Source organism: Aotus nancymaae, unplaced genomic scaffold, assembly GCF_030222135.1.
Source record: "Aotus nancymaae isolate 86718 unplaced genomic scaffold, 86718_ANA_hifiasm-v0.15.2.pri h1tg000030l, whole genome shotgun sequence".
In the NCBI taxonomy this organism is placed as follows: Eukaryota; Metazoa; Chordata; class Mammalia; order Primates; family Aotidae; genus Aotus; species Aotus nancymaae.
The window spans coordinates 5461839-5480154 of NW_026988443.1; the positions used below are offsets into that span (position 1 = coordinate 5461839).

Here is an 18316-nt window from a genome sequence, read left to right on the forward strand (position 1 = left end):
AACTCTCTTGCCAGCATATTTCTAGTTTTGAAAGCTGCCCCAAATCCAGGTATTTGAGAACACTCTGCTCCTCTGCAATACTGATGTCTTTTTGGCCGTTTCTTTTTCTGCAGCATGGATCAGCAAGGCTCTTTCGTTCTTCCAGCAAAGGCTTCCAAGGTACAACTCAAACAAGCCATGGTTCCTTGATGACAAACAAACAACATCAAGGCAAATCCAATAATCAGTATTACCATGGCAAAAAGAGGAAACACAAGAGGGACGCGCCCCTCTCAGACCTCTGTAGATAGTCGGCGCTGCGCGGTGGACTGTCTTCTCTGTGCAATGATCTCATGCTCAGGACAGTTGCGCAGGGACTCCTGGGAGACATTCAGGAGCCTCACACTGTTCAGACATTGATTTAGCAACTGCGTTTTTTCCCAGCTCGCCACAGAATGGATCATGAAGACTGACAACTACAAAAGCAAAAAGCAAGCAAAAAAGGGGGAAAAAAAGGCTGCTTATTTGATAAGTCATATGCTACAACAGGGTCATTTTAAGATTTAAAGCTTGAATGTAAAATAAATATATTTCTCATTGGCTTTATGCAGAGTTATAGGAAATAGTATTCAGTGTTGGTAGGGTGATAGAAACAAAAAACAATATCAGAGGATGGGGTGGGAAAGGCAAACAGAGGTATCTGATAGGAAGTCCAGATTCCAAAGGGGAAAGTGATCTGTGCATGTTTTTTTTTTTTAGTATTTTTGCATATATTTACCATTTTATTGTGTGTATATATAGAAGACCATATAGGAAATTGATATTTGTAATAGTGGATTTGTTAATAATACTTTTTACATAACATTACTGTTTAAATTGTAAACAGATTTTTTCTCAGGATTAGTTTGAAAAATAATCTAAATTGTCATCTTAACATCCATATATAGGGAAGTGATTAGTTCTATTACTTAATTTGTTTTTCTCAGCATTGAAATGACTTAATAGAACCCTTGTGTCCTGCTGCAGAAATTTTTCCTCTCTAAAGAAAAGGTTTATGGTGGCAAATGATGTTTATTTTATTTTGTTTAAAAAAAAATGTACTATGTACTTTTTGTGTAAACACTGAAAAATCTCTGGTCATCTCTAAAAATTAACTTGCGACTGTTTTCTATAGTGCTGTCGTCTTGGGCAATGGGCAATTACATGACTTTGTGTTTGCTTCCTTTGCAGTCTTTTTTTTTCCCCTCCACTTTCTTCCTAATAGGAAAAAAAAGGCCACCCACGTCTGGTCTCATTCCTGTTGCAGTGAAACTTCGAGTTCCACAGACTTTGCATGCTGGCTTCTCTAACCCTGTGTGCTGCGTGTGCCTGTTTCTCATCTCTTATTCTTTTTAAAATTCATGCTTAACTACTGTGGGAGAATAACTGTAAACAGCTTTAATTAAATCATACTTATAAAAAACTATTTTCTTATATTCCACTTTATGCTTTTGGTATTGTTGATCTTTAAAAATTAAATGGTCTTTGATAATGGATCTATTTTGTATTGCCTTATTAAGACCAAATACTTCATGTCATCCCATTCTTTATCCTCTTCTTTCATGGAACTGTTATCGTTAATTAAAATTTTTTAAACATTGGCTTGTTTCAATCATACTGTAAATTTTGGTTGTAGTCAGCTTTGAGTGCAATGAGATGTATAATTCTGTTATTCATTACCTGTTGAGTTTGAAACTCAGTTGGGAATATTTAATATAATAGAATGTAAGTGACATTTCTGAAAATGCTTTCTTTCAGGGTGAAAGCTCTTATGTTTAGCATCAGTGTGTATGGCTCTGTTAAATACAGTCATTTCTGAGATGAGATTCTTTTATATATATACATATAAAGTACTGTTGGCTTTTAGGAATTTCTTTTATATACATTTATGAAATACTGAAGACCAATCAGACCATTAATGGACACTTAGTGTAACTTTTTATAAAGAAAATAATGCTAAAGTAAGACCAAAACCGATGTCATCACTGAAATTAACAATTTTCAATATGTTCATATTTTAATTCACAATGGAAAAATGTGTTCCAAAACTGGAAACTCATAGTACTCGTGTAAACTGTGGAAGATTTTAAATGTGATGTTATTTTGACAATGTTTTAAATTTTAAAGTCACATTTTATTCTGATCAGAATTTTTATCAAGATGTTGAGCTTTTGTTTTTGAAACTAGTTTGTCATAACATTGTGCATAATCACAGTATTTATTTTCTAGGACAATTGTGAATGTGTAGACTTATGTTTACTGCTAAGGGAACAATTATTTATAAAATAATATTAAATCCAGTATTAGCTGCCTATTTCAGACACTTAATACTTGCAGAAATCTATGTTACATTTACTACACTGAAGGGTTTTTTTGTTTTGTTTTGTTTTTTGTTTGTTTTTAAAGAATCACCCTCATTGTTGAAAGTAAATGTACTCTTAGGGTGCGAATATTAGTGTTCCAATAAGCATGTGATTATATTAAGGTGGTGGTAGCGGGAAGATAATCTTGATTCCATTGGGAATCTTAGGTTTTCGTAAATTTATTGGGAAAATAGTTTTTCCTGTACTGCTGAAGTTTCTTTTTGGTAAACAGTATCTTTCTAAAAGAAAAAAAGCATGAAGGAGAAATTGAGGTGTGTATACATTTCCTCAAATGACCAGCATTGTATTCGTGAATACTGTGTATCTTGCAGTGAACAGTGTGGAAGCTGTTCATTTTTCAATCTGAAGTAAAATACTTTCAAGAACTTTTAGTTTGCCTGCTCATTTGTTTTGTACATTTCATCTCTGTATTGACTCCTATCTTATTTCTTTTTTGAGTTTTAATACTTTCTGTAAAGATTTTGTGAATATATCAGAAATGTGTCATTTAAGTATTATAGTCCCTTCATATCCATGAATTATAACCTTCCTTTGCTAATACTTGTAGAATGGGATTTTATAAATTCTGCCTCGCTCTGGTGACATTTCTCTGGCAGTCATGTATGTGTACCTGGCCATTAGAAATATTAATATCTAAATACTGTTTTTTTAGAGGTGCTGATGGGTTGGTGAGGTCTCAGCACAAAACCTTACTGGTTATGTTTTTAGATGATAAAAGTAAATGGATTTTCTCCCTCTAGCTTTAAGGTGGCCGTGAAGGTGCCTGGTTTTGAACCTCTTTGTTTGGTTTCGAGATGTCGCACTGGGTTTTCAAATCTAGCTTGGCTGTGTAGGACCTATGCTTTTTACATGTAATTGCCCTCCAGTCTTCAACAGTTGATTCTGTTAAATTTTTGTCCTGTTTTGAGTGTCCTTTACCTTTATTTGGATTTTGAGCCTCGTTAATAATTAGGTTATTTTATTTGGTTTGGCTCCAGATATTCCTAAAGTCTTCACAGAGCAAGACATGGGCAATAGGGTGAGCATTTTTGTCTTTTTCCTCTGGAGCCTTATATCTCCATGTATTTTCTGCTCATTCTCTCCCCCATGAAATGGTAAGTGTGAGTTGTGTTTGGCCGAACCTATAGACTAGTGTTTGGAGTTTCTGGAAGCACTAGAAGATCAGAAAAGAAATGACCACCGTGAATTACAGGATTCTCTTGCTGTGACATGTTCATTGCAAAGCCCTCTCCAGTGACTGGGAGGTGTAGTTATCAAGGTTGATCTGTAGAAATCTTTAGAAATCACCATTATTACATATTAGTGGTAAATGTTGCTGATATTTTTATTGGTCATCACTACATCTCAGTTTTACTTTAATGTTGATCTATAGTTTGATCAGTTCCTTGAATTCTAACATGTTGATTTCTCAGTGTTTCACTAACCGAGAATGTTTCTAGGCAATTGGTTGCTTCACAGTCTTTTCAAAAATTAAATGGTAAACTATCAAGACATTGCCAATTTTGCTGTGATAAATATTGAAATGTTAAAATTAATGAACAGAAGAATTTATTCTTACCCATCTCTTCTTGCTCTCCTAGCTCATTAAACTTTTTCAATTATTGGAAAGGTGCATTCTCAAAAGTATTTTGTGAGCAAAATATTCTACAAATGCCTCTAACCAACCTAATTGAATATAAAAGTTATTTTTATTAGTTATTGTTGATAGTAATTTTTATCAGGGTCATAGTTGATCTAGTTAAATATTTAGAGAATGCTGTTAACATTCCAGCATTAAAGTGGGAACAAAGATTTGATATGAAATTCCTTGAAAGAGTTCTCTCATCTCTCTTGCCTTGGCCTCTGACCCTCAAGACTGTAGCTACCTGCCATCTTGTCAAAACATTTGTGGGTGGAATAAATGTTAATAAACAAATTTTAATATGCTCCTTGATATTTAACATAGCTTAGAAACAAGCCAGATTTTACTGTGGAAGTTATTTACGTGATTTGAAAACTTGACCTAATTAGGAACTTTTTTCTCAGTCATCCTGTTCTGAGCTGTCTTGACTTCACACTGGTGGTTAGCAACTTTTTTTTTTTTTTGGTCAAAGATAATGAGCTAAATATTTATAGACATTGAATATTGGCAAAATTGTTAATCAGAAAAATTGCTTATAAAGTCTGCTGATCTATTTGATATCTAGAATTGAATATTTGAGGACAGTTTTTAGTTAATAAACTGCTAATGTTTATCGTACTCTCAGGTTTTTTTTTTTTTTTTGAAAAAATGTTGGTCTTCCACATTTTCTACTTAAGTGTGTACTTTATTGAGTTTAACCTTGTCCATAGCCTCGTAGCCTGAAAGAGAACGAGGTGGAACCAGAGCTGGATGTAGTGCATGCCCTTGGGTTACTATAAACTTGTAGTATCTCCTGGATTTACTGAGAGATATTTTATCTGTGTCAATAAGAACAGCTAATAATGTGGAAATCAGGTGTTCGCTTGTGTATTTCAGTGAACATTTTTATTAGTATTTGCATGTCATCTCTAGTTTCACATTTTAACTTATGTCTTTGTGGTTTTACCACTGAGCTACCTTTCACTACACCAGCTACTATGTGGCCTGGTAACAGGGAAGGTCTCTCCTAAGGACAGTCTGGATGTATTTTGAGGGAATGTTATTTATCTTAAAGATGCCTAGAAACAAACACATATAGTAGCAGTGAGAAAGTATGAAGTAAACAAGTTGCTCACTCTGGGCATGTTGGCTCCCGCCTGTAATACCAGCACTTTGAGAGACTGAGGTTGGATGATTGCTTGAGGCGAGGAGTTTGAGACCTCCGTGTCTTTAACAAACAAACAAAAACCTGAATGGTGAGGTGGGGTGGAATTGGGTAGGGGAGGGAAAAGAGGACTTGGAGAAGCATTCCCCAAAGCCAGTGACTTGGTGATGCTCAGTACTTGCCTCTTAGAGGTTACTCAGCCCATGCCTTTCAAGGACGGTGAAAAATGGGTTATCGGCCACATTCTTGGGAGTTAATATTTTTCTTCACCTTTCAATTTGGGTTCTGTGCTATTCATAGCTGTTCCCTGAGACCATTTCATTATTACCTTTTATGTTTAGTTGCAATTTGTCATGTCATTTTGTCCCTAAACTTAATCTCTTAATTTTAAGATCCTCTGTGATTTTTGCATATTGAAACTTGCAGAAGTCACTTTTAAAAAGTCTTCTGTAAGTCCTGTAATCCTGAAATAAATCACAGGCTTGCTTGTTACAAGTGTCAAGAGTCCCCACTCTACTACTAAAAAGCAGCACTGCCTTAGTGCACATTGTTACCAGTGAAAAGTGAGGACAGCTAGTGTAGTTTCTGGATATAAAGTGTGAAGGACTATTGGGTTAAACGTTTTTAGTGGAATATACATAGATATGTGTATTTAGAAACTTTGGTGAAGCCAGTATCTGTTTTTAATAACCTTTTTATTTCCTTCTTTGATTAGCATTGTCTTCTGTGTTAAGAAATGTGGACTCCTGTGAGGTGCTGGAGGTTTGAATCATCTTGAAACTTCCCAATCTTGTCTAGTTACCACTGCAGAGGCACTAAGGAATTTACCAGAAAATGATATTTGATAGAAATGATTTATGAAATCTCAACATTTCCTGAGGCCATATCACTGGGCAACCAGTTATGAAAACCATGAATGAATTGCACATCCAGAAGATTTTTTAAGCTAATGACAGTTTCTTCAAAGATGTCAATTGTTTGCCTTGGAAATTTTATAAATTGCATTTCTATGCACATCTGCCCCTAGTGCTTACTACTGGGTTTATTATTCATAATCTGCAATTCAATAAAGGCTTTGTGCTTTCATTTATCTTCAAAACCTCTGGTATGAGCCTTTATATAAAACCTGAATGGCTACTTTTTCTAAAAAAAAACTTAAAAGACTGCTCTTTAGGTAGGTTTTCTTGTGCACGTAGGGCATTTCTGTGGCTGGTTCTCAATCTCTAAGCTGGTTCTCATCCTTTTTAACGCCAGTAGTGGGAGATGCTTGGGCAGGCTGTTTTCATCCTGCTCTGTCCTAGACAATGATGCTCGTTTGGCCCCCCAACAGCCATGGAAGGTCATGGAAACTGACATAGAATTTGGTTATTCACAAATACCAGCCCAGTTTCACCCTCCACTTTAATGCAGGAGGTTATGCTTGCTATACTAAGAAAATGAAATACATTACCATAGATTGGGCAGAGCAACAAGTAACAGATCATTACAGCAGAATAATGAAACTGGTTCTCAAGAGAAGCAGGGTTAGTAACCAAAGTGCAGCCTAAGGCATGTCTCAGAATTCTCCCTCAGGAGAATTTGGTTGGACTGGTCTGTCTGCCTGGGACCCAGCTGAGTGATGGCCAAAAAAAAAAAAAAAAAAAAAAAAAAAAAGTCCTGGATAGTTTCCTGTAAAATAATCCCAAACTGGCTGAGAGTGAAGGTGCTCAGCAGCGTGTAGACAACTGGCAGGTGAAACCAGACTGCCCACTCCAGCCTGATGTCTTCCCCACCCCCTCACCTTCTTTTCTTGAGACAGGGTCTCACTGGCCTGGAGTGCAGTGATGCCATTCCAGCTTACTAGCCTCGACCCCCTGGGCTTAAGTGATGCACCCACCTTGGCCTCCCAAAGTGCTGGGACTTAAGGTGAGATCCACCAAACCTGGCTGATTTCTGCTTCTTAAACTTCTGCTGGAAGCGTTCTCTTAAAAAAGCAAAATCCATCTAAATGTTATCCCAAAAGTTTCTCAAATATGATAGTAGAGAATGAACTGAATATCTAGGACAATTTTGTTCATCTACCTAGACACAGTGAATTATTTCACAAGTAACAGGAGTGTATGTTCTATTGTGAAGAAATGTAAACACTTAAGTAAAAGGATCTAGCTGCACTTCAGTCCCTAATCCCACTCATCTCCCCAAACCCATCCATCTTAATACTATGGGACATATTCTAGATTTTTTTTCGTGCACTTATAACATGAACAAGTATAATTTCAGGGGGTCTTTTATTCTTTAACACAAATGGGATTGTATTGTAGTTTTCTGCAATTCCCCTACCACAAAAAGAGGTGTTTCCAGGTCAGTACATATAGAGATGTATTTCATTCATTTTTATTATGCTGACTTTTGCTTGCAAGTTGCTTTGGTATATTAATGCATCACACATATCAAGGCTAACAAACTAATAGAAATGTCCAGTATTTTTCAGCTTCCGTTTTGTTTTTAGAGAGAGGGTCTTGCTCTGTTGCTCAGGCTTACTGCATCAGCTTACCTTCAATAGAGATTTTACAAAGTGCTGCTATTTGATGACACTTTTCTTCTGAACCCATTTTACTAAGGAAAAAAACTTTCCCACAGTTTTACATTAAAAAAAATTCTTTTTTTGGCCAGGCATGGTGGCTCACCCCTGTAATCCCAGCACTTCGGGAGGCCGAGGTGGGAGGATCACTTGAGGCCATGAGTTCGAGACCAGCCTAGGCAACATGGTGAAACCCCAACTCTACTAAAAAAAAAAATAAGCCAGGCATGGTGGCATACCCTTGTAGTCCCAGCTACTCTGGAGGCTGAGGCAGGAAAATCACTTAAACCTGGGAGTCAGAGGTTGCAGTGAGCTGAGATTATGCCACTGCACTCCAGCCTGGGCAACAGCGACTCTGAGACAGAGATTCTGTCTCAAGAAAAAAAAAAAATTAAGAGATGGGGGCGTGGTCTCACTATGTTGCCAAGACTGGTCTTGAACTTTAGGCCTCAAGTGATCTGCTCATCTTAGCCTCCCAAATTGCTGGGATTACGGGCATGAGTCACCACACCTGGCAGGTTTTACATTCTTGTAAGTTGAATTTTCATTACTTCCTTTGATAAGTGTTTCATTTGATATTTTTGCTAGGTTTAAATGTTTGTTTGTTTTAAGACAGGGTTTCACCATATCGTTCAGGCTGGTCTCCAACTCCTGACCTCAGGTGATCCGCCTGCCTCATCCTCCCAAAGTTCTGGGATTACAGGCGTGAGCCACTGCGCCTGGTTTAAATGTTATAAATATAACATGGTCATCTGAAACAGTGCTTTGCTATTTTTTTCCTGTATTTTATTTCCACTTTTTAGAATATGTCACCCTTGGCAAACTGATGAAACAGTTACACTGGTCATTCTCCACCACCTACCCCTTAAAAATCTTTTAATTTTAAGACCCTCCAATAATTGCAGCAGCAACAATTAAAACTCCCACTGAAAATAAATTATCTGTCTTAGGCGTGGTGGCGTGTGCGTGTAGTCCCAGATACTCAGAAGACAGGCTGGAGGACGGCTTAAGCTCAGAAGTTTGAGGCTGCAGTGAGCTATGATGGTGCCACTGCACCGTAGCCTGGGTGACAGAGTGAGACCCTGTCTCTAAAATAAATAAGTTAGTCTTAGAGTAGAATTAATTTTATGATGAGTAGAGGGAGGAAACTCAGGTGAGAAAAAGAATCCAGTTTTGGGGGACTGGGAAAATCTGCTGGAAAATATATTGGAAAAGAGAGGAGCATATGTAGCTGTGGTACTGAACTCCCTGAGCCAGAGAGGTGCAATGATTTTTTTTTAAAGGAGGTGTTTTCCTTGAAATCACTTTCTTAGGCTCTCATTATGTTACTGTAGAATTTTTGCTGTCATTGGCTGGGTATGGTGGCTCACACCTGTAATCCCAGCACTTTGAGAGGCCGAGGCAGGTGGATCACTTGAGGTCAAGAGTTCGAGGCCAGCCTGGCCAACGTGGTGAAACCCTGTCTCTACTAAAAATACAAGAACTAGCTGGGTGTGGTGGCATATGCCTGTAATCCCAGCTACTTGGGAAACTGAGGGAGGAGAATCACTTGAACCCAGGAGGCAAAGGTTGCAGTAAGCCGAGATTGTGCCACTGCACTCCAGCCTGGGCAACAAAGACTCTGTCTCAAAAAAAAAAAAAAAACAACAGAATATCTGCTGTAATTTCTATTCTTTGGAAAAGTCTTTTTTGGGGGACTGGGAGTTCTCACTGTGTAGCCCAGGCTGGCCTCGAACTTCTGGACTTTAGTGATCCTCCTGCCTTGGCCTCCTAAGTAGCTGGGATGACAGGCATGTGCCACCACACTCAGCTCACTCAGTAAGTGCATTATGAGATATTCTATGTTTACCAGTTTAGCTTTGAAGTTGGAAACATTTCACCTTTCAAGAAAAATGTTTTATATTTCTTGCTTGTCTAAAGAAACCATGTTAAACCCAAACCAATAATCTAATAATTCATTTGAGAAGTAGTATAAATATGTGTGTGTGTGTTGCAGAGGACTTTTTTCTTTTATTGTAAATGATAATACATAATTGTGTATGTGTGTGCAAGTGCATGTTTGTGTTAAAGCAAGTAACTACTATTTGAAAACATGACAGTAAAATTTTGTTGAAGTGGAACCATCCAAAGCACAGCTGAGACTAGAGGTAAAAATGCCTTAATGTTTAACGCCAACATTAAAATGAAAGGAAAGGAGAGAGTTGTTAAAAGCATCAAGTGGCTTATTTAAATGGTGTATCAATTTTCAAAAGAGTTATCGCTCAATTTAGATTGTAGACCACTTTGGTACTTAAATCACTCAGCAAGTGGCTTCGGGAATGTGGCTTTACACAGCACCCTTCAAAATAGTCACAAGGTGGGTTACGCCATACATTTTTGTTTTTAAGAATCCTATTTAAGAAAATCGTGCTTTCACGTGTCAGGCATCAGTGGCTAAGATGTCTCCGCGGGGAGATGTGAAGTTAGCAGGCGACACAGGGAAGCCTGTTGAGACAGGTGCTGAGCAGCCCTGTGCCCACAGGGCAGGGCTGCAGAGGCGCTGGGGAGGTGGGCTGGGCCCTGCCAAGACAGGTGAAAGCAAGTGGGTAGGACTAGGGCATCGGTTTTGTCATAGTTTAAAGCCAAATCGTGTTTTATTTCATTTTATTTTTTTTAAAGAGTTGAGTCTGGCTGTATTGCCCAGGCTGCAGTGCAGTGGCTATTTGCAGGTGCTATGACAGCCCACTACAGTCTGGGACTCCTGGGCCCAAGCCATCCTCCCGCCTCAGTCTCCCAAGCAGCTGGGACTACAAGCACTTTGTCCTCGGTCCTTCCCTCTGCTTTTCCCCTCTTCTAGGCAGCCATTTCCAACTTTTGGTGGTTTTCTGAGGTGCTGTGTTTACCTCCATGTCTCTAAATAATAGACCTCTATTGCCACTTCTTGATTCTTGATTTTTAGTTATTGAAATTGTGTTGACTTCCCACCACCCCTGGACTACTACTGTGCCCTAGCCTCTCAATAGATTTACATTAAATTTTGTTTAGCCCAATATTCAGTGTTTACATTATTGGGGCTGTGTAAGGGCTATTCCTATCAACTAAGCTGTGTTTATTTACTTTTCTTTATTTTAAAAAAATTTTTTTTGAGGCAGGGTCTTGCTCTGTTGCCCAGGCTAGAGTGCAGTGGCACAATCACGACTCACTGCACCCTTGACCTCCTGGGCCCAAGCTATCCTCCCTGCCTCATTGTCTGATTTCTTTTCTTTTCTTTCTTTCTTTTTTTTTTTGAGATGGAGTCTTGCTCTGTCACCCTGGCTAGGGTGCTGTGGTGTGATCTCAGCTCACTGCAGCTTCCACCTCCTAGGCTCAAGCAATTCTCCTGCCTCAGCCTCCTGAGTAGCTGAGATTACAGGAAGGTACCACCACGCCCAGCTAATTTTTGTATTTTTAGTAGAGATAGGGTTTCACTATGTTGGCCAAGCTGGTCTCAAACTCCTGGTCTCAAGTGATCCACCTACTTCGGCCTCCTAAAATGTTGGGATTACAGGTGTGACAGTGCCTGGCCCGAGCTGTATGATACTTCTTTTTCCGCACAAGTTCTTTTTGTTTTTCCTGGAGTTTTCATTTTCCACGTTGTTTACTAATTCACCATAAACTATGCCAACGTTCTAAGCCCCTCTAAATGCTTAGTGCATAAGGTATTTTATCACTGTCATCTTCTCAGAGGCACCTGTCCTGGAGTTTCTGGCCAGCTGTGCCCAGCACACAGACTTCATCCCAAATGACGATTTCCTCCATGCATCTCGTGGGGCCGCTCCTCTCCCGTGTGTCCTTTGTTTCCCTCTTTCTTGATAAACTGTCTCCTTTCATTGGTGCTCATCCCCCAGTAGCTTTCTGGAAAAGCGTGCAGAGGCAGTAGACATCCGAAAATGTTTTTATTCTTCATTTACACTCAATTGATAGTTTGGCTGGATATAGAATCCTGGGTTGAAAACAGTTTTCCTCTGGAATTTGAAAACATTGCTTCATCACTCTTAGGGTTGTTGTGAGAATTCTAAAGCTAGTTGTATCCTTTCTTTCTTGCAACTTTTAGGATCTCCTCTTTGTGTTCTGAAAGGTCACTATTACGAAAGTTAGGCGAGTCTGTTTTCATCTACTGCACTGGGAACTTGATGTGATGGTGCGTCTGATGTGGTACTGCATCTCCTTCAGTACTGGGGAAGCTTCTGGAATTATTGTTTTCCCCTCCTTTCTGTTTTCTCAGGAACTCTGTAAGTATTCAGGTATTGCATCTCCTGGACTGATTCCTTTCATTTTATCTTGTCTTCTCTATTTTCCATTTCTGACTTTTTGTTCCACTTCCAAACTTTCTGTAGTTTAAATTTCTGTTATGTTTTTACTTTCCAAGTCCTTTTCTTGTCCCCAGATGTTCCTTGTTAAAAAACAGTATCCGATTTTGTTTCCTAGTTACAATGTATGTCTGGAATCTCCGAGAGTATGAGTGGTATCATTTTGCTAGGTTGTTGTCTGCCTGCATAATCTCTGTTAGCTGTTTTCTCTTTTGTTGTTTTGGACTCTGTGGGATTGAGGCTGTCCATGGATTTCTGGTGATTCCTGGTTACCTGCACATATTTAAGAGCTCAGGGGAAGCTCTGTCAATCAATGTGGCTAAGTCAGCGGTGTGCTGCTGTAGGAATTAGCAGGCTGTGGGGTTCCCCAAAGAATTCCTCCAGCCTGGGGATGAGGTTCTGGGCCATGAACATCCTGGGAGCTGAGTGGGGAAGAGGGCTAGTGTGAGGTAGGGGGAGGCAGGTGTCCCAGGCTTCCATGTGAATTTGCCTTTAAAGTTTTCCTGTTTTCAGTCCGGTAGCCCTGCGCACAGCTGGGTTTGGCATTCCCCAATTCAGACACTGTCTATTTTACCTTTTTCTGGAGAAAAGGCTTACAGATTCCTGCTGGGGTAGGGGAGGGATGGGCACTCTTAGCTGCTTCTTAAATTTTCTCTCTTTTTCTTTCTTTCTCTCTCTCTCTTTCTTTCTCTGTCTCTTTTCTTTCTCTTCCTTTCCTTTCCTTCCCCCTCCCCAGCCCCTCTCCTCCCCTGCTCCTCCCCTCCACCTCCCTTCCCCTCCATCTCCCCTCCCCCTCCCCTGCCCTGCCCCTCCCCCTTCCCTTTCCTTCTTTCCTTCTTTCCTTCCCTTTCCTTTCCCTTTTGACACAGAGTTTCACTCTGTTGCTCAGGCTGGAGTTCAGTGACATGATCTTGGCTCATTGCAACCTCTGCTTCCCAAGTTCAAGCAATTCTCCTGCCTCAGCCTTTTCATTAGCTAGGATTACAGGCATGTGCCACCACACCCGACTAATTTTTGTATTTTTTTTTAGTAGAGGCAGGGTTTCACCATGTTAGTCAGGCTGATCTTGAACTCCTGGACTCAAGTGATCTGCCCACTTCAGTCTCCCAAAGTATTGGGATTACAGGCGTGAGCCACCATACCTGGCCTTCTCCTTTCTAATTAAAAATTATGCCTGGGAGCCATGCCTCACACCTGTAATCTCGGCACTTTGGAAGGCTGAGGTGGGTGAATCACCTGAGGCCAGGAGTTGGAGACCAGCCTGGCCAACATAGTGAAACTCCATTTCTACTAAAACTACAAAAATCAGCCAGGCTTGGTGGCAGGCACCTGTAATCCCAGTTACTCTGGAGGCTTAGGCAGGAGAACCTTACTGCAACCTCTGAACCCCAGGGGCCAGAGGTTGCAGTAAGCTGAGATTGCACCACCGCACTCCAGCCTGGGCGACAGACTCTGTCTCAAAAAAAAAAAAAACTGTGAGCAGTATTGCCTGTGCACAGGCACTCACTGAGCATCTGTACCGTGGCGAGCACCGCTGGAGGAAGCGTGGGAAAGGAGGGAGCTCCTTCTTCCTCTGGGACTGGCAGCAAGGACCATCTAGCTGAGGAGGCTAACACCATGCTCTGCGTAGTGATGTATCAAGAGGCTGTAAAAGGACTGAAACGACAGACACCATTCTGGAAACTTTTATATTCTCCTACTTGGCTGTCTTTCTCATTGCCTGGTGAAGGGCAGGAGTGAGCTGGCTGAAATACGTGATTCTTAGCTTCTGTTGTGGTTGATTTTAAGTTTTTAAGTCTTCTCACTGCACAAGTGAAAGCCCCAAACTGATTCGCACCACACAAACCGACTCAGGCAACACATGCAGAGTGCCCTAGAGCAGTGGGTACCAGGCATTCACAAGTTAGGAGGGACTCCCAGGGCATTCTGGAGCTTATCAACACAGTGGATAACTAAAATCACAAACATGGCCAGGTGTGGTGACTCAAGCCTGTAATCCTAGCACTTTTGGAGGCCGAGGTGGGTGGATCATTTGAGGTCAGGAGTTCGAGACCAGCCTGACCAACATGGTGAAACCCTGTCTCTACTAAAAATACAAATATTAGCTGGGCATGGTGGTGGGCACCTGTAGTCCCAGCTACTCGGGAGGCTGAGGCAGGGGAATCACTCGAACCCGGGAGGTAGAGGTTGTAGCGAGCCAAGATTGAACCACTGCACTCCACCCTGGGAGACAGAGGAAGACTCTGTCTCAAAAACTAAATAATTAAAATCACAAACACATAGATGTGGACATCTGGAGACTTCCTCATCTGGACAGAGACATGCAACTTTTTTTTTTTTTTTCCTTGAGACAGTCTTGCTCCGTCGCCAGGGGCCAGGCTGGAGTGCAGTGGCGTGAGCTCGGCTCACTGCAACCTCTGCCTCCCGGGTTCAGGCAATGCTCCTGCCTCAGCCTCCCAAGTAGCTGGGACTACAGGCATGCACCACCACACCCATCTAATTTTTTTTTTTTTTTTTTTAAGTAGAGACGGGGTTTCACCATGTTGGCCAGGATGGTCTCGATCTCTTGACCTCGTGATCCACCTGCCTCAGCCTCCCAAAGAACTGGGATTACAGGCGTGAGCCACCGCGCCTGGCAGACATGCAACTTTCAATAGCAGCCTTTCCATGTGCATTCAATTTCCCAGGCATACTTCTCTACTCCAAAATTACTAACATGTTTTCTCTTAATGAGTTTTGTTTCCAAACACAGAGATCTCTCCTCTATCGGTCTTTTTGTTTTTTAAAAAAGAGAGGGTCTTGTTATGTTTCCCAGGCTGGCCAACCCTGGGCTCAAGGGATCCTCCTGCCTTGGCATCCCAATAGGTAGGACTACAAGCTCATGCCACTGCTGGTTTGAGCTTGGTACAGTGGCTCATGCTCTAATCCCAGCACTTTGGAGGCTGAAGCAAGAGTATCACTTGTGCTTGGGATTCAAGATCAGCCTGGGTAACATAGTGAGACTCTGAATCCAAAACTAAGCAGAGCCCAGCCACGTGTGCCTTCACTAGATCTCTGGGTGACTCTGTTGCTGGCTACCGTTTGAGAACTGCCTATTGAGGACTGAGTATCGAATGGGGTGATCCCGCTGACAGGTCCACAGTAGCAATGGGGACCATGGGGTTGATGGAGATGTCCCCATGGTCCTCATGGGAGGAGTGATGCAGGCATGGTGTATATTCACTTTCTCCACCTCTGTTTTCCTGTCTGCTGTCAGGAGACTTGCTCATAGATTTGCGTGAGGATGACCCACAGATGATGGGCTGGGAAGTCATAGCAGTATTCCACACACCAGTCAGATGTGGTTGTGTGTGCCCATGTCTCCCTATGTTGCCCAGGCTAGAGTGCAGTGGTGCAATCACCACTCCCTGCAGCCTCCACCTCCTGGGCTCAAGCAATCCTCCTGCCTCAGCCTCCCGAGTAGCTGGGACCACAGCCACGTGCCACCAGCTTGTCCAGCTGTGTTTTCTTTCTTTTTTTTTTTTTGAGATGGAGTTTCACTCGGTCACCCAGGCTGAAGTGCAGTGGTATGATCTCAGCTCACTGCAACCTCCACCTCCCAGATTCAAGCAATTATCCTGCCTCAGCCTCCTGAGTAACTGTGATTACAGGTGCCCGCCACCACACCCAGATAATTTTTATATTTTTGGTAGAGATGGGGTTTCACCATGTTGGCCAGGCTGGTCTAACTCCTGACCTCAGGTGATCCACCTGCCTCGGCCTCCCAAAGTGCTGGGATTATAGGCATGAGCCATGATGCCCAGCCCAGCTGTGTTTCTTTTTCTTTTTTTTTTTTTTAAAGCAGCCATTCCTTTTCCTTTATTTGAAGTGCCATCCTTGTCACAAATTAAACTCACCTGGGTTTTAAAAATAATGCATATTTCCAGACCTCACCCAAGGACCAGAATCTCTGAGAATAGGACTCCAGCCTCATTTAGACTCCAGTGCCTCAGAGCCTTGCCACCTGGTCTGCCAAGGACCTGCAGCATCAGCATAACCTGGGATTGAGACAGAAGTTAAAAGTCTCAGTACCCACCCAGGTCTGCTGAATCCATAACTGAGTGGAGCCCAGCCATGTGTGCCTTCACCAGACCTCTGGGTGACTCTGTTGCTGGCTACCGTTTGAGAGTTGCCTACTGAGGACTGAGTATTGAATGCGGTGATCCTGTTGACAGGTCCACAGTAGTGATGGGGATGATGGAGATGTCCTGATGGGAGGAGTGATGCAGGCGTGGTGTATATTCACTTTCTCCAGCTCTGTTTTCCTGTCTGCTGTCAGGAGATTTGCGTGAAGATGACTCACAGATGACGGGCTGGGAAGTCATAGCACTGTTCTACACACCAGAAAGGGCTGAGGGCTCCCAGCTTGGACAGCACTGAGGGTGGGTCCCAGCAGGACCTTCCCATAGCGGGCTCCAACTCCCCTCTCTCTTTCCAGGGCTGACGTTGGCAGAGGACACCCGGTTCCAGGACTGTCACTGGCTGTTCTGGAGGCCTTGAGGAAACAGGTGGGTTTCTTTATTTTCAAGGTTCTGCTGAAGGGGTGGGGCTGCCAGGGGTGGGCGGTGCTAGGAAGCTGGCTCTGCTGACGATCCCATTCCCACTCTTCACTGCTGCGGGGATTCCCTTTACCTGCGCAGGGAGCCCCCAGCTACTCAGATCTTCCCCGGTGAGCCCTCGGGATGCTGCAGAGACCGGGCTAGGGCCCTCCTCGGGGAGGCTGATGAGTAGTGGAGCAGCACCGGCCCAGAGTGCCATCGTGCTCGACACCCGGGGCGGCCGAAACCCAGAGGAGTGGCCTGATCAGCGTGGGAAGCCGCGAGGGCTGGCTGCTGCTGGGATGTAAGTCTCAGGTGGGACCTCCTCCCATCGCCATCTGGAGTGGAAATCAGAGGCTCACATTCCAGCCTTGGCCATCTGATTTCTCAGCATGGCTTCAGCGTGGGTGGCTTCGGGCTGTGTTCCAGGCCCACCGCGGGGCGCAAAGCCCTGCCACACCAGGATCTCTCCCCTCTAGGGTGAGCAGGGGTACCAGGCTCCCTGATCCCACCATAAGTTCCCAGTAGACCAGGGTTTCTCCTGCCTACTTGTCATAGAGCTCCTGCGTGTTAAACTACAGACTCTCTGGCCCTTTTTTCTTTCTTTCTCTCTCTCTCTCTCTCTCTCTTCCTTTTCTTCTTTTTTTTTTGAGAGGGAGTTTCACTCTTGTTGCCCAGGCTGGAGTGCAATAGCGCGATCTTGGCTCATTGCAACCTCCGCCTCCCAGGTTTAAACGATTCTCCTGTCTCTGGCGCTTTCTATGAAGACCTGCTAAGGCCTTGGGGGTCGACCCTGAGAAATGGGCATAACAGGTGCTTCTGTAACCCCTCTCAGTGAAGTGGGAACCCCCAAGTCCTGGGGATCAGGAAGCTTTGGACAAGGGGAAAGGGCGGGACGCATGGAAATCTGCCCGTGAGAAACAGCCTCCTGGACTTGATTGCTTCCGCGGACGGTCTCCTCTGCTCCTCCCAGGGTGACTCACAGAGGCTTTCTTGCTCACCCAGCCTGAGTTTCTTGGAAACAGAGCAGACTTTTTTTTTTTTTTCTGCCCACACTGAGGCCCCACCCTGGGTTGCAGGGATCAAGACGAGGTTACAACACCTACTTTCTAAGGACACCTTCAGGGGTGGTCGCGGCCATCTCCCGCCTCTGAGCCCTGATGTAGGAGGTTAAGGCCCGAGTGAGACGCAAGGCGGACCAAAGCTCTCCAGGCTTGGCAGGAGGGCACTGGCCCGCCCGTCTGTGGATCCTTCCAGAAACACAGACGATCCTGGAGGGGGAGGGGAGGTCTGGGGCAGAAACGTGGAAGAGTTTACTAGAAAGTGTTTCCTTCTGGGGGTGGGGCCGGCCTGGTTCTCCCCAGCACGTGCGCGCGATACCTGGAGAAAGTCCTGCTGGGACGCCTTCCCTTCCTGCCGCGCCCCCAGCCCGCCCGCTCCCTCCCGTGGCAGCGCCTTTCCCACGGTTCTAGGGTAGCTGGGGTAGCTGGGGCGGGGGCAGCTGCGCCTGCGGTGGGGACGCGGTCTCCCGGGCGCCCCCCAGTCCCCCGCCCCGGATCCCGCCCCTGCGCCCGGGGCCTGGGACACGCGGCCAGCGGGGGGCGCCTGCGACCGCTCCTCCTTCCCCGCCCGCGGTGAGTGCCGGGCCGGCTCGCGGCCACTGGGGCGCCCACTCTGGCGGCGG

General features: G+C 43.6%; 1 protein-coding gene across 2 annotated transcripts in view; it reads left to right on the forward strand.

Moving 5' to 3' along the window:
- TENT4B (terminal nucleotidyltransferase 4B) overlaps nucleotides 1-2773 on the forward strand; it is a 70992-nt gene extending 68219 nt beyond the window's left edge. For both annotated transcript variants that reach the window (XM_012472242.3, XM_021673598.2), the window contains exon 12: nucleotides 114-2773. In XM_012472242.3, the coding sequence (XP_012327665.2) occupies nucleotides 114-290 (177 nt within the window). In that variant the 3' untranslated portion in view covers nucleotides 291-2773. The remainder of the gene's footprint in view (nucleotides 1-113) is intronic.
- The last annotated feature ends 15543 nt before the right edge of the window (nucleotides 2774-18316 follow it).